The sequence below is a fragment of the Dipodomys merriami genome, unplaced genomic scaffold, assembly GCF_024711535.1.
Source record: "Dipodomys merriami isolate MVZ:Mamm:240054 unplaced genomic scaffold, mDipMer1.0.p SCAF_71, whole genome shotgun sequence".
In the NCBI taxonomy this organism is placed as follows: Eukaryota; Metazoa; Chordata; class Mammalia; order Rodentia; family Heteromyidae; genus Dipodomys; species Dipodomys merriami.
Genome location: NW_027206302.1, coordinates 1,475,119 through 1,488,210, shown reverse-complemented (window position 1 = coordinate 1,488,210; position 13,092 = coordinate 1,475,119). Strand labels below are relative to the sequence as shown.

Below are 13,092 nucleotides of genomic sequence, written 5' to 3'. Positions count from 1 at the left end.
TGCCCCCCCAGATTCTTCATAGAGTATTCTTCATAGACCATTAGATAAATTTCTATTTTATCCTTGTATGCTAAAAATGTTTGCTTTATCTTCATGATTCAGCCAGACTGCTCTTCTAGGAAGCCTCCTACCAGGAGTAATATATTGCATCATCTTCTACATTCCTATGGCATGCTGGCACAAACTGGTTTTCTCAGTATCTATAATAACTAAAATCAGGTTTCCTTGACAGCAAGTCTTGTTTCAGCTGGGTACCAGTGGCTCACACCTATAATCATAGCTATTCAGGAAACTGAGGTACAAAAATCAGGGTTTGAATAGCTGGGCAAACAAAGCCAAGAGACTCTTACCTTCAGCTAACCAGCAAAAAGCTGGAAGAGGAGGTATGCCTCAAGTAGTAGAAAACCAGCCTTAGCAAGAAAGCTAAATGAGAAAGGAATATGAAGCTGATAGCCTACTGCTGTCCCCCCAAAATGAATCTTGCCCCATCCATCCAATTTTCCAGTGCCCAGTACTGAACTGAATGGAAAGTGCATCTAGAGGCCTGAGGGATCACCTGTCTAGCACTAGAGGGAAGCTGTAAAGAAGTCCATGATAGATGCTGCTAGGTACTCACCCCTTTCTAAGAGACGAAACCCCATAGGCTGACTGTCCCTACCAGAAGTGCTGAATTAGTCACCAAAGACAAAAGGCCTCAGCCTAGGCACTGCTGGCTCATTCCTATAATCCTAGCTCCTCAGGGGGCTATGATCTAAGAATTATAGTGAAAAGGCCAGCCCAGGCAGGGATGTTCATGAGATTCTTACTTCCAATTAACCAGAAAAAAAGCCAGAAATAGATTCGGCCTGAGAGGTAAAGCTCCAGCCATGAACAAAGCAAGAGTGTAAGGCCTTGAGTTCAAGCTTCAGAACTAGACAGGTGCTGGTGGCTCATACCTATAATCTTTTTTTGGTTGTTGTTGTTGGTTGTGGGGCCTAAACTCTGGTCCTGGGTGCTGTCCCCCAGCTCTTCAGCTGTAGACCAGCGCTCTACCACTTGAGCCTCAGCCCCACTTTTGGCTTTTTCTGCTTATGTGGTGCTGAAGAATTGAACCCAGGGCCTCATGCATGCATGGCAAGCACTCTACCACTGAGCCACCTTCCCATCGCCAAATACCTATAATCTTAACTACTTAGGAGGCTGAGATCTAAGGATCATCATTCAAAGCCAGTCCAGGCAGAAAAGCCTGTGATGTGAGACTCTTATCTCCAATTAACCACCAGAAAACTGTTCATGGTACTGTGGTTCAAAGTGGCAGAGTGCTAGCTTTGAGAAAAAAGAGCTCAGGGACAGTGACCAGGCCCCGATTTCAAGGACCAGGACAAACAACCACAACAAAAACGCTTCAGAACCAGCACACAAGCACATGCACACACACACACACACACACACACACACACACACACACACACACACACACATTCAGACACATCAAATTTGTGTCCATATACTACCACTTCTTGATTAACTTCAGATATCCCTATCAATTCCAATGAACTTCCAATGAACCTCAGAATCTTTCCCAACTTAGCACTACAAAGTGGAGGGCTGGTGGTTCACACCAGTAATCCTAGCTATTCAAGAAGCTCAGCTCTGAGGATCTTAGTTCAAAGCCAGCCTGGGCAGGAAAGTCTGTGAGATTCTTTTTTTTTTTTTTTTGGGTCCAGTCGTGGGGCCTGAACTCTGGGCCTGAGTGCTATCCCTCAGCTCTTCAGCTCAAGGCTAGCGCTCTACCACTTGAGCCATAGCGCCACTTCCGGCTTTTTTCTTTTGCTTATGTGGTGCTGAGGAATCGAACCCAGGGCCTCAGGCATGCAAGGCAAGCGCTCTACCACTGAGCCAACTTCCCAGCCCCGTCTGTGAGATTCCTATCACTAATTTACTACAAAAAAAAAAGTCAGAAGTGAAACTGTAGCTTAATGGTAGAGCACACAAAAAAGAAATTGGCACCCATGATAAAACCTATTTGAAATTCCCATAGCCCACTAGCCAATTAAACAGCTTGTTATCAGAGCCAGATTAGGACAAATTTAGGGTCAGTACTGTCCTAATTCATCCTTACAAAGACCCATCAAGGAAGTTGCTATTGGATTTGCACCAGCATTTTGCAGATAAGAAAACCATGGCAGAAGAAGCAATGTGATTAACCCAAATCCATGACTCTCACCAAGCAGTCAGACTCTAGGGCCCTAGATGGATATACTATATTATTTCAGGATGAGCCCTTTAGATTTCTGTTGTTGTTCTTAGGGAAATTAAGTATTAGATATAGTTCATATTGTATCCAGCAAATCAGTGTGATTAAAGCTGAGCCTAGAAACACACACACACACACACACACACACACACACACACACATATATTTTTCCAGTCCTGGGACTTGAACTCAGGGGTTAGGCACTGTCCCTGAGCTTCTTTTGCTCAAGTCTAGCACTCTACCACTTGAGCCACAGTGCCACTTCTGGCTTTTTCTGTGTATGTGAGGAATTGAATCCAGGGCTTCATGCATGCTAGGAAAGCACTTTACCACTAAGCCACATTCCCAACCCCCTCCTCTTTTTTTCTTTTGCTTTTTTAGTAATAATATTGGAGCTTGAACTCAGGGCCTCCCACTCTTGCTTATATTCTTTTTCCACTCAAAGCTGGTGCTCTAGCTGGGCACTGGTGGCTCATACCTTTAATCCTAGCTACTCAGGAGGTTGTGACCAGAGTATCATGGTTCAAAGCCAGCCTAGGCAAGATAGTCTGTGACACTATTATCTCCAGTTAACCACCCGAAAACCAGAAGTACTGCCGTGGCTCAAAGTGGTAGAGCACTAGCCTTGAGCAAAAAAAAGTGCTCAAGGATAGTGGCCCAGGCCCTGAATTCAAGTACTACAACTAACCAAAAAAAAAATTTTTTTTTAAAAGCTAGTACTCTAATACTTAAGCCACACCTCCACTTTCAAATTTTTGCCGGTTAATTGGAGAGTCCCTTGGATTTGTCTGGCTGGGCTGGCTTAGAACCATGATCCTCTAATCTCAGCCTCTTGAGCACCTAATATTATAGGCCAGAGGCACTGGTGCATAGCCTATGTGTCTATCTTATTATTGGGATTCTCACTCTGCCCAGAAGATGTCCAAGTTAAGTGGAGAGGGTTCACCCGGAATTTAAAAAGAGTCTTTGGGGCAAATTTTCCCTGCCAATGCTCAAGGCAGAGAGAAGAGAAATGGGGCTAGAAACCCCTCATTTTCTGAGATTGAGCATCCTGAGATCAGATAGGTCTTGGAAGAAAGCAAAAGGAACCGCAGGTCAGAGAAAATCAGGGCAAATGTTCTCCTGACACCTTAGGCGAGGTTCTCCACCAGGCTCTGGTAAACACTTCATTTTCTCTCCTCTGGAGATGAATGTTAGAAACCCAGGAAAGCTTCTCTAGAGACCCAGAGTCCAGAGGAAAGAGACAACAGCGACCCCGAGCGGCCAAGCATGGCTGTAGCACCTACCATTCTCCATGTATTCCGTGATGATGTAGATGGGTTCCTGGGTGACCACTGCATACAGCCTGACCAGGCGCTGGTGCTGTAGCTGCTTCATGAGGTTGGCCTCGGCCAGGAAGGCATCGGGTGACATGCTGCCTTGCTTCAGGCTCTTCACTGCCACCTTCGTGTGCCCATTGTAGTACCCTGGGTGAGGGCAGGAGGGATTGCAGAAGCTGCAGAGCCCAGGCCCTTGGTAGGCCACTGGGCACTGCGTCAGACACTATCTTGGTGGGCACATCCTCCCCTCTTTCCCAGCCGTCCTGGAAGGCCACACTCACCCATCCACACCTCCCCGAACTGGCCAGCCCCCAGTCGCTCCACCAGCTTCAGACTCTCCCTGGGAACCTCCCACTCGTCCTCCCACCACGGTTTCTGGGGCTTCTGGGTCTGACAGGGACGGCTCAACCGCGTGCACAGCCCGTCAGAAGCATCTGTGAGGAGGGAGGAGAGGAGAGGGCTGTCAATATGTGAGGTTGCCCCTCCCCCCGTGCCCCAAGATCTCATCCTGGTGAAAATAGATTGATGGGTCTGTCATCTGACATCTGGGGCTGTAGGATCGGGTACTGCACCTCACCCCCTGCGGGTAATGAAGACGTACCCTGGAAGATGATTGGAGGGCACCCCTGAGAATGACTAATGGGTGACAAGCTGACAGGACAGAGTTAAGGGGTTCCTGCCAGAGCTCACTGGTGTAATGGCGGACCAGTTCATGCAGGCCGGTAAAAGTGATGCGAGGGGAGATGTAGAAGCCGCCATTGTCCAGGTTACGGATCTTGTAATGTTTCACCACCTCTCCCTGGTTCTGGTCGAAATCCCGGACTGACAGTGAAAAGGATCCTGAACAAGAGAATGGATGGACGGATGAATGAACGATCAAACGCAAAAGAGAGGAAGAGGTGGTCTCTGTGAGTCACAGCTGCCACCACCTGCCTTTAACAGGGGCTCAATCCTCCAGCATCTCTTCGCCCAGTGCAGTAGTCAGACTGGGATCGTATCCGCCCCCATCGAGACCCCGCCCACTGCGACCCCGCCCACAGACCAGAAGCCCCGCCCCGCAGAGCCCCGCCCAGCCGCTCACCCGCGGTGCTCTCGCTCTCCCGGATCAGGAAGGAGCCGTGCGTGTTCCCGGGCGCCAGAAGCTGCCGCTCTGCGTCCTTGCGGCCCAGGTTCTTGAAGAACCAGCTGCGCAGGGCAGAAGGGAAACCATGGGCTTTGGACCGGTCCCTCTTCTATCCCCCTCAGGCAATCAATCACAGGGCCACTCCTACCTTACACAGGCTCCCCACGCACCCCCACGACGGGGCCCCACTCACGGCTCAGGCTCCAGGCTGTTGGCTTTGGCCACGAAGTTGAAGGGGATGAAACCTTCCCGGCCGGTGGTCAGGGACTGCGCCTTCCACCATTCGCCGCTCCTGGTGGTGGAGTCATGGAGGCGGTCGGCAGGCGTCTCAGGGAACCCCAGTCCCACCCCGTCCCCCGATCAGCACTCTGGAGCCTCCCATTCTGACCCCAAAGCCCTTATCCCAAGCTCAGGGCCATCAGGGCTGCAGGAGAGCCGAGAGAGCCGGGCCCGGCCCCTCGCAGGGTGAGTGGGTGAAAGATCACTCACTGCTCTAAGATGCGCAGCTGTTCGCCCTGCTCGAAGCCCAGGTCTCCGTCGTGGGAGGGCTCATAGCTGTGCAGGGCGATGACCAGGTTGTCTGCAAAGACAGGGAGTGTCAAGGAGAAATGGCTTGGGGTTGGCAGGGAGGATGGAGACGTTCTGGAATCACAGGACCGGAGACAAGATTGGGATCAAGAAAGGCAGGACAGGGTAGAGAGTAGATGGGGGAGACAGGGAGACACGGCCAGCAGCCAGGGATCCACACCCTTATGCTGTCTGGAGTCACCTTGCAGTGGAGAAGCTGGTGGATTGGAGCCTTCATAGGTGACCAGTGGGTCCCGAACTTCAGAGCCATTCCTGAGGGGCAGCTGTGGAGTAGGGGATGAAAATGGAGTCCAAGAAAGAAGATTGATGAGACCCTGTTTTCCCGCTCTTCTGCCTTCTCTCCTTTTCTCCAATCTGGCTGAATTGGCCAACTATATTTGTACTTGCTATGTGACCTTAGGAGAGTGACTTTTCCTCTCTGGGCCTCTTTCTTCCTACATTCCAGGGAAAGAGGGGCTGCTCTGTATTCAAGGGCTTATAGCAGTGGCTCATTTCTTTCCCTAGGGTGCACACCCACCTGGCTCTCACCCGGCCAATCTTGCCTCTTACCGTGGTCTTGATGTCCAGTGGCACTATGGGATAATGGCAGTTCTCACACACATCAATGTTTTCCATCCAGTCATCTTCAGGGTTTGAGCTGCAGCTACAGCCCATGGTCCTTGAGGGAACAGAGAGGGGGCTGAAGAAGCTCCCTCTAGAACCGTGACTCACCAACATCAGAAGACATCCTAGGGCCTGGCCCTGGGAATTTCCAAAGTTCCTAGAGACTGTCAGCTCAGAGGCCCCCATTCACCAGCCACAGAGTTGCTGAAATGGGGAATCCTAGCCCTTGACTAGTGTTCCCTCCATCACATGTAAATTCACACCAGGCCTAGACCAACCCCCTAGGCCCCACCCTCCCACCTGGGATGGGCAAACCGCCACTGGCACCTTTGTTAGTATAGTTACCCACTTCCTGCCTCCCTACCCCCTATGGGTTCGGATTGGGGAACCACCTCATAGAGATCACAAGGATTTCAACAAGCTCTTAGGGGGAGACCCGTGTGTGTGTGTGTGTGTGTGTGTGTGTGTGTGTGTGTGTGTGTGTGTGTGAGTGCTGGGACTTGAATTTAAGGCTTGGGAGCTGTCCCTGAGCCTTTTTTTTTTCTCCAGTCCTAGGACTTGACCTAGGCTTTTTGTGTTCAACGCTAGCGCTCTACCATTTGAACCACAGCACCACTTCTGGCTTTTTCTGAACAGTTTATTGGAGATAAGAGTACCACGGGGGGGGGGGGGGGGGGTGGCTGGGAAGGTGGCTCAGTGGTAGAGAGCTCGCCTTGCATGCTTGAGGCTTGAGGCCCTGGGTTTGATCCCTCAGCACCACATAAGCAGAAAAAAAAAAAAAAGCCGGAAGTGGCACTGTGGCTCAAGTGGTAGAGTGCTAGCCTTGAGCTGAAGAGCTGAGGGACAGTACCCAAGCCCAGAGTTCAGGCCCCACGACCGGACCCAAAAAAAAAGAAAAAAAAGAGTACCACGGACTTTCCCGCCCAAGCTGGCTTGGAACCTTGATCCTCAGATCTCTGCCCTCAGAGTAGCTAAGATTATATAAGATTATATGTAAAAAAAAAAAAAAAAAAGATTATATGTGTAAGCTACCAGAGCCTGGCTGGCTGTCCTTGAGCTTTTGTGCTCAAAGCTAGCATTTCAGCTTTTTTGGTAGTTAATTGGAGATAATAGTCTCACAGACTTTCCTGCTCCAGAACTATGATTCTCCGATCTCAGCTTGAGTCAGGGGTTCCCTGGGAGATCTCTATTTTGATGGGATTCTCCCCTGCTAGAGAAGATTCTGTCTCCTGCTCCTAATCATGACTCTCTCTCCAGCCTCTGTCCAGCCAGAGCAGCTGAGTCAGACTCTGGTCTCTGTTCTCTACCCATACCCACATCTGCATTCACACAGTCACATTCAGAGGGCTCCTGCTTTTTTTTTTGGCCAGTTGTGGTGCTTGAACTCAGGGCCTGGGTGCTGTCCTGATCCTCTTTGTGTTCAAGGCTAGTGCTCTACCTCTTGAGCCATGGTGCCACTTCCAGTTTTTGAGTGGTTAATTGGAGATAAGAGTCTCATGGGGAATTTTCTGCCTGGGCTGGCTTTGAACCGGGATCCTCAGATCTCAGCCTCCTGAACAGCTAGGATTACAGGCATGAGCCACCGACACCTGGCTGAGGGTTCCTTCATAACAGGATTTTGCTTCTCACTAACAGAAAAACCTTAAGTGATCTTGTTGGTAGTAATTTTTGTGTGTGTGCCTATTTTAGCAGTGGAAACTTTTTGTCAGACAAAATTAAGAAGAGAACCCAGCCTAGAGCTGGTGGCTCACGCCTGTAATCCTAGCTATGCAGGCAGCTGAGATTTGATGACCGCAGCTCAAAGCCAGCATGGGCAAGAAAAACTGTGAAACTCTTATCTCCAATGAACCAATAGAAAACCAGAAATGGTGTTGTGTCTCAAGTGGTAGCCTTAAGCTGAAGAGCTGAGGGATAGTGCTCAGGCCCAGGGTTCAAGCCCCATGACAGACAAAACAAAACAAAAAAAAAGGCTGAGAGCTGAGATCTGCCAGACCAAGCAGATATTGCCAGGAGACTCTTGTTTCTAATTAACCAACAACAAGTTGAACATGGAGGTGTAGTTCAAGTGGTAGAGAGCTCAGCCTGAGTATAAAGCTAAGGGAAATCATAAGGCCCTGAGTGCAAACCCGAATATCACCAAAATGATAAACAAAACAAAAACAGAAAAGTATGGGCTGGGAAGGTGGCTCAGTGGTAGAGTGCTTGCCTTGCATGCATGAGACCCTGTGTTCAATTCCTCAGCACCACATAAGCAGAAAAAGCTGGAAGTGGTGCTGTGGCACAAGTGGTAGAGCGCTAGCCTTGAGCTGAAGAGCTGAGGGACAGCACTCAGACCCAGAGTTCAGGTCCCACGACCGACAAAAAACAAAACAAAACAAAAAAACAGAAAAGTAGAACCCATAGACACAGCAGATAAGAGTGGACCTGTTTTGCAACAGGCAGAGTGGTGACTCCCCTCTGAAGCTCCTAGGCCTCCCTGCAGTACCTTGGAACTTCTTGGAAAGCACTGGTCCTGGTGTGATACATTTACCATATGTTCAAGTCCTTCAAGTCCTTTTAATATGAAGATCAACCTCCAGTCCTTCCTGCTGTACACACATATACACAGACAGACAGACAGACAGACACACACACACACACACACACACACACACAGAGGCACAGGCACACATGCACCTGCATGTTCACACAGCCTGTCCTTTGCCTTTGCTAAACACCCTCACACTATTGGCTTATCTCACACCTTTGTATTTGGGACTCTTTATCCACTTGTTGAACTCTTCACTCTACCTTCAAAGCTCAGCTCAAATGTCGCCTCTTCAGGGAAGCCCTCCCAGTGTTTTGTCCTCTCCAGTCCCCAGGCTTCTGCCACCTTTTACTCAGAACACACTCATCAAGCCATACACTGAGCGCCATGATTACTGATCTAGATATAGATCCTGCTGCCTCAGCCTCTCAGGTAGCTGGGACTATACAGATGAATATCATAGCTGATTTTGGCTCTGATTTCAGATGAGCTCGGAGAAGCCTGCCTAAACCCACATGACTTATTTAGGACACAACACAACTAGAGCTGTTCATCTAAGACCAGTCTAAGAAGAGGTGAGAACAATGGAGGTTTCTGGTTGATAAAACTTCAAAGACATGGCCTGGGAATGTGGCTTAGTGGTAGGGTGTTTGCCTAGCATGCATGAAGCCCTGGATTCAATTCCTCAGTACAACATACACAGAAAAAGCCAGAAGTGGCACTATGGCTCAAGTGGTAGAGTACTAGCCTTGAGCAAAAGAAGCTCAGGGACAGTGCCCAGGCCCAGAGTTCAAGTCCCAGAACTGGCAAAGCAAACAAACAAACAATAACTTCTAAAACAGGCCCTGGAGTCCTGAGACTTCTGTTCAAATACTTGTTGTACATTTACTGGGTGACTCTGTAGAAATCATCCTGTCTTGCTTTTTCTCTTCAGTTGGAGAACCATCCTCCCTTTCAGTACCTTGCATACTGTCATACACTGTCAGCTTAGGGTACAGCATGGGAAGAACTGACACCAGTGCTTACTTGGCCCTACCTACCCTTACTTGAGAGGGTGGGGAAAGGAGATTTTATTAGGTTCATATCTCTTCAAGTGAGATAGTCATAACTTCTATGGTACCACAACTCATTATGTGCATCTCCCTAGAATATGAGTGTTACTTGACCTTATATATTTCATGATACCTGGGAGATAGATTTGAGGCTAGTCCTAGCAAAGAAGGAAGAGGAGATGGAGGAGGAGGAAGAGAAAAAGAAGTTGTTTGTGAGACTTCATCTCAACCAAATGGCTGGACATACTAGCTCATGTTCTTTTTTTTTTTTTCTTTGTTGGTCACAGAGCTTGAACCTGGCCTGGGCGCTGTCCCTGAACTCTTCAGCTCTATGCTAGTGCTCTACCACTTGAGCCACAGCGCCACTTCCGGTCTTCTGATGGTTAATTGGAGGTAAGAGTCCTACATTTTCCTGCCCAGGCTGGCTTTGAACTGCAATCCTCAGATTTCAGCCTCCTGAGTAGCTAAGATTGTAGGCATGAGCCATTGGCACCTGACAAAGGGTTGTGGGGTTTTTTGTTGTTGTTGTTGTTGTTGTTGTTTGTTTGGGCTTTATTAAAAAACTGTAATTTTTTTGTCTTTTCTTTTTCCGTACCAGGGATCAAGCCCAGGACGTTGTACTTGCTAAGCAAGTGCTTTGCCGCTGACTAGCTCATGTTCTTGTTCCAATTACAGGGGAAGCACTCTAGCTGGGTGCAATGGGGGCATGCCTGCCATCCCCAGTGACATGGGAAGCACAAGTAAGAGCATTACAGGCCACAGGCCATCCCTAGTACAAAGCGAGGCCCCATCTCGAAAATTACTAGCACCAAAAGTAGCTGGTAGCTAGGCACTGGTGGTTCACGCCTATAATCCTAGCTACTCAAGAGGCTGACATCTGAGGATCGCAGTTCAAAGCCAGTCTGGGCAGGAAAGTCCGTGAGACTCTTATCTCCAATTAACCACCAGAAAACCAGAAGTGGTGCTGTGACTCGAATGGTAGAGCGCTAGCCTTGAGCTGAAGAGCTAAGGGACAGCGCCCAGGGCCAGAGTTCAAGCCCCACGACTGACCAAAAAAAAAAAAAAAGTAGCTGGAAATGCCGGAGCAGGGAAGGTTATGAGACTCCAATTAACTAAAAAACTGAAAAGTGGAGCTCTGGCTTAAGTGGCCTTGAGCCCAAAAGGTAAGGGGATAGCCACTTAGGCACTGAGTTCAAGTCCCAGGACCAGCCCATAAAAGAAAAAAGAAAGAAAAAGAAAGTTCAAGGCCCTAAATTTACTCTCAAAGTTAAATTTCTCATTGAACCTTTCTGTATCTCAAGTAGTAGAGCACCAGACTAAGCCATGTTCCTAGCCCAAAAGACTCAATATTAAAGCTTACTATGGGGGCTGGGAAGGTGGCTCAGTGGTAGAGCGCTTGCCTTGCATGCATGAGGCCCTGGGTTTGATTCCTCAGCACCACATAAGCAGAACAAGCCGGAAGTGGGGCTGAGGCTCAAGTGGTAGAGTGCTAGTCTACAGTTGAAGAGCTGAGGGACAGTGCCCAGGCCCAGAGTTCAGGCCCCATGACCGACAAAAAAAAAAAAAAAAAAAGCTTGCTATGAATTTCTCATTGTCTGAAAGAACAAACAATAATCCAAGGAATTCTCTGGGAAACCAGCAAGAAGGGCAGATTCTGGACTGAATGAAGGAAAATATTCTCTTCTCCTAACTGAAGAATCCTTGGTCAATAGCAAAAAAATTGTAGATTCTAGAATCTCTTTGATGAGAGTGTGTAATGCGGTAAGACAAACAAGGATGCTCACTGTCCACAGGGCACTTGGTCTGAGCACCAGTGGCTGGCTCATGACTGTTATCCTAGTTACACAGGAGGCTGAGATCTGAGGATCATGGTTTGAAGCCAGCCTGGGTAGAAAAGTCAATGAGACACTATCTCCAATTAACAAGAAAAATGCCAGCCTGGAGACAGGGGTCAAGTGGTAGAGTGCAGTCATGAGCAAGAGCATGATCCTGAGTTCAAGCCCCAGTACAAACACAAAAAAGAGAAAGGGATGGGTTGGGGATGTGGCTCAGTGGTAGAGTGCTCGCCTAGCATACATCAAGCCCTGGGTTCGATTCCTCAATACCATATAAACAGAGAAAGCTGCAAGTGGCACTGTGGCTCAGGTGGTAGAGTATTAGGCTTGGGCAAAAGAAGCTCAGGGAGAGTGCCCAGGCCCTGAATTCAAGCCCAGCAATGGCAAACAAACAAAAATAAAAACCTTTTCTTCCCCCAACTATAGACCTACTGATACACTGAACTTTTTGTCTATATTGCAAGCCAGCTTCTCACCTGAGTTTCTACATGAAGAATATCCAGGTTGTTCTACTACAGATCACTGAGCACAAAATCTGTCAGAATCACTAGAAACATTCTTCCAGCCTTTTTCCCTGCCCAAGATTTGGCTTATTGGCAAAGTTGCATATGTTCAATAAAAGGCCTTAACTATAGGTGCCCACACAAACCTCTTCACGATATTCAAACTTCAGGCAAGCATGGTAGGGGATTTCTAGTGGTTAAGTCATCCATAGGTCCTAGCTTCCCTCCTTTTCATATGATCTTGTTTTGACATAATGTCAGGTTTGTTTTATTTTGTTTTTGGGTAATTCTGAAATTTGAACTTCAGGCCTCATGCTTGCTAGGTAGGCACTTTACCACTAAGTCACCTCTCCAGGCTATTTTGCTCTAGTTATGTTTGAGATAATGTCTTGATTTTTGCTGGACTTCAATCCTTCCATTTATGCCTTCTATGCAGCTTGGATGACAAGCATATGTTGCTGCACCCAGCTTTTTCTATTGAGATGAGGTTCAAACACTTTTTTTGTTCAAGCTGGACTCAAATTTTGACCCTGAAATCACTCAGTCTCCTGATTAGCTATGATTATAGGTATGACCTGTGCCCAGCTAGTACCATTTTGCTTTTTTGTTTTTGCCAGTCCTGGGGCTTGAACTCGGGGCCTGGGCACTGTTTCTGAGCTTCTTCTTCTTTTTTTTAATTAAAAAAATTTTTTTTGTCGGTCATGGGGCCTGAACTCTGGCCCTGGGTGCTGTCTCTCAGCTCTTCAGCTCAAGGCTGGTGCTCTACCACTTGAGCCACAGTGCTACTCCCAGCCTTTTCTGCTTATGTGGTGCTAAGGAATCGAACTAAGGAATTGAACCCAGGGCCTCATGCATGCAAGACAAGCACTCTACCACTTCCTAGCCCCTTGTTGAGCTTCTTTTGCTCAAGGTTAGCACTCAACCACTTCAGCTACAGCACCACTTCTGGCTTTTTCTGTTTTTTGTTGTTTTTCTTTTTTGGTCGGTCATGGGGCCTGAACTCTGGGCCTGGGCGCTGTCCCTCAGCTCTTCAGCTCAAGGCTAGCACTCTACCACTTGAGCCACAGCGCCACTTCCAGCTTTTTTCTTTTTGCTTATGTGGTGCTGAGGAATCGAACCCAGGGCCTCATGCATGCAAAGCAAGCGCTCTACCACTGAGCCACCTTCCCAGCCCCTGGCTTTTTCTGTTTATGTGGTACCGGGAATCGAATTGATACATGCTAAGCAAGCATTCCACTGAGCCACATTCCTAACCCCTAGAACCATGTTTTTGTTTTGTTGTTTAATGCAGGAGATTAAATCCAGA

The 13,092-nt window shown here is 48.2% G+C and overlaps 1 protein-coding gene across 2 annotated transcripts in view; it reads right to left on the bottom strand.

The window, feature by feature from the left end:
- Lck (LCK proto-oncogene, Src family tyrosine kinase) overlaps positions 1 to 13,092 on the bottom strand; it is a 31,501-nt gene that overhangs the window by 8,716 nt on the left and 9,693 nt on the right. Inside the window, exons 2-9 of one of the 2 annotated variants that reach the window (XM_070008982.1) lie at positions 5,816 to 5,924; positions 5,448 to 5,529; positions 5,168 to 5,258; positions 4,872 to 4,970; positions 4,637 to 4,740; positions 4,246 to 4,395; positions 3,837 to 3,989; positions 3,523 to 3,702 (exon numbers count right to left, since the gene is read on the bottom strand). In XM_070008982.1, the coding sequence (XP_069865083.1) occupies positions 3,523 to 3,702; positions 3,837 to 3,989; positions 4,246 to 4,395; positions 4,637 to 4,740; positions 4,872 to 4,970; positions 5,168 to 5,258; positions 5,448 to 5,529; positions 5,816 to 5,920 (964 nt within the window). In that variant the 5' untranslated portion in view covers positions 5,921 to 5,924. Of the gene's footprint in view, positions 1 to 3,522; positions 3,703 to 3,836; positions 3,990 to 4,245; positions 4,396 to 4,636; positions 4,741 to 4,871; positions 4,971 to 5,167; positions 5,259 to 5,447; positions 5,530 to 5,815; positions 5,926 to 13,092 lie in introns of those variants that run through there. The other variant, XM_070008983.1, reaches the window with a different exon arrangement.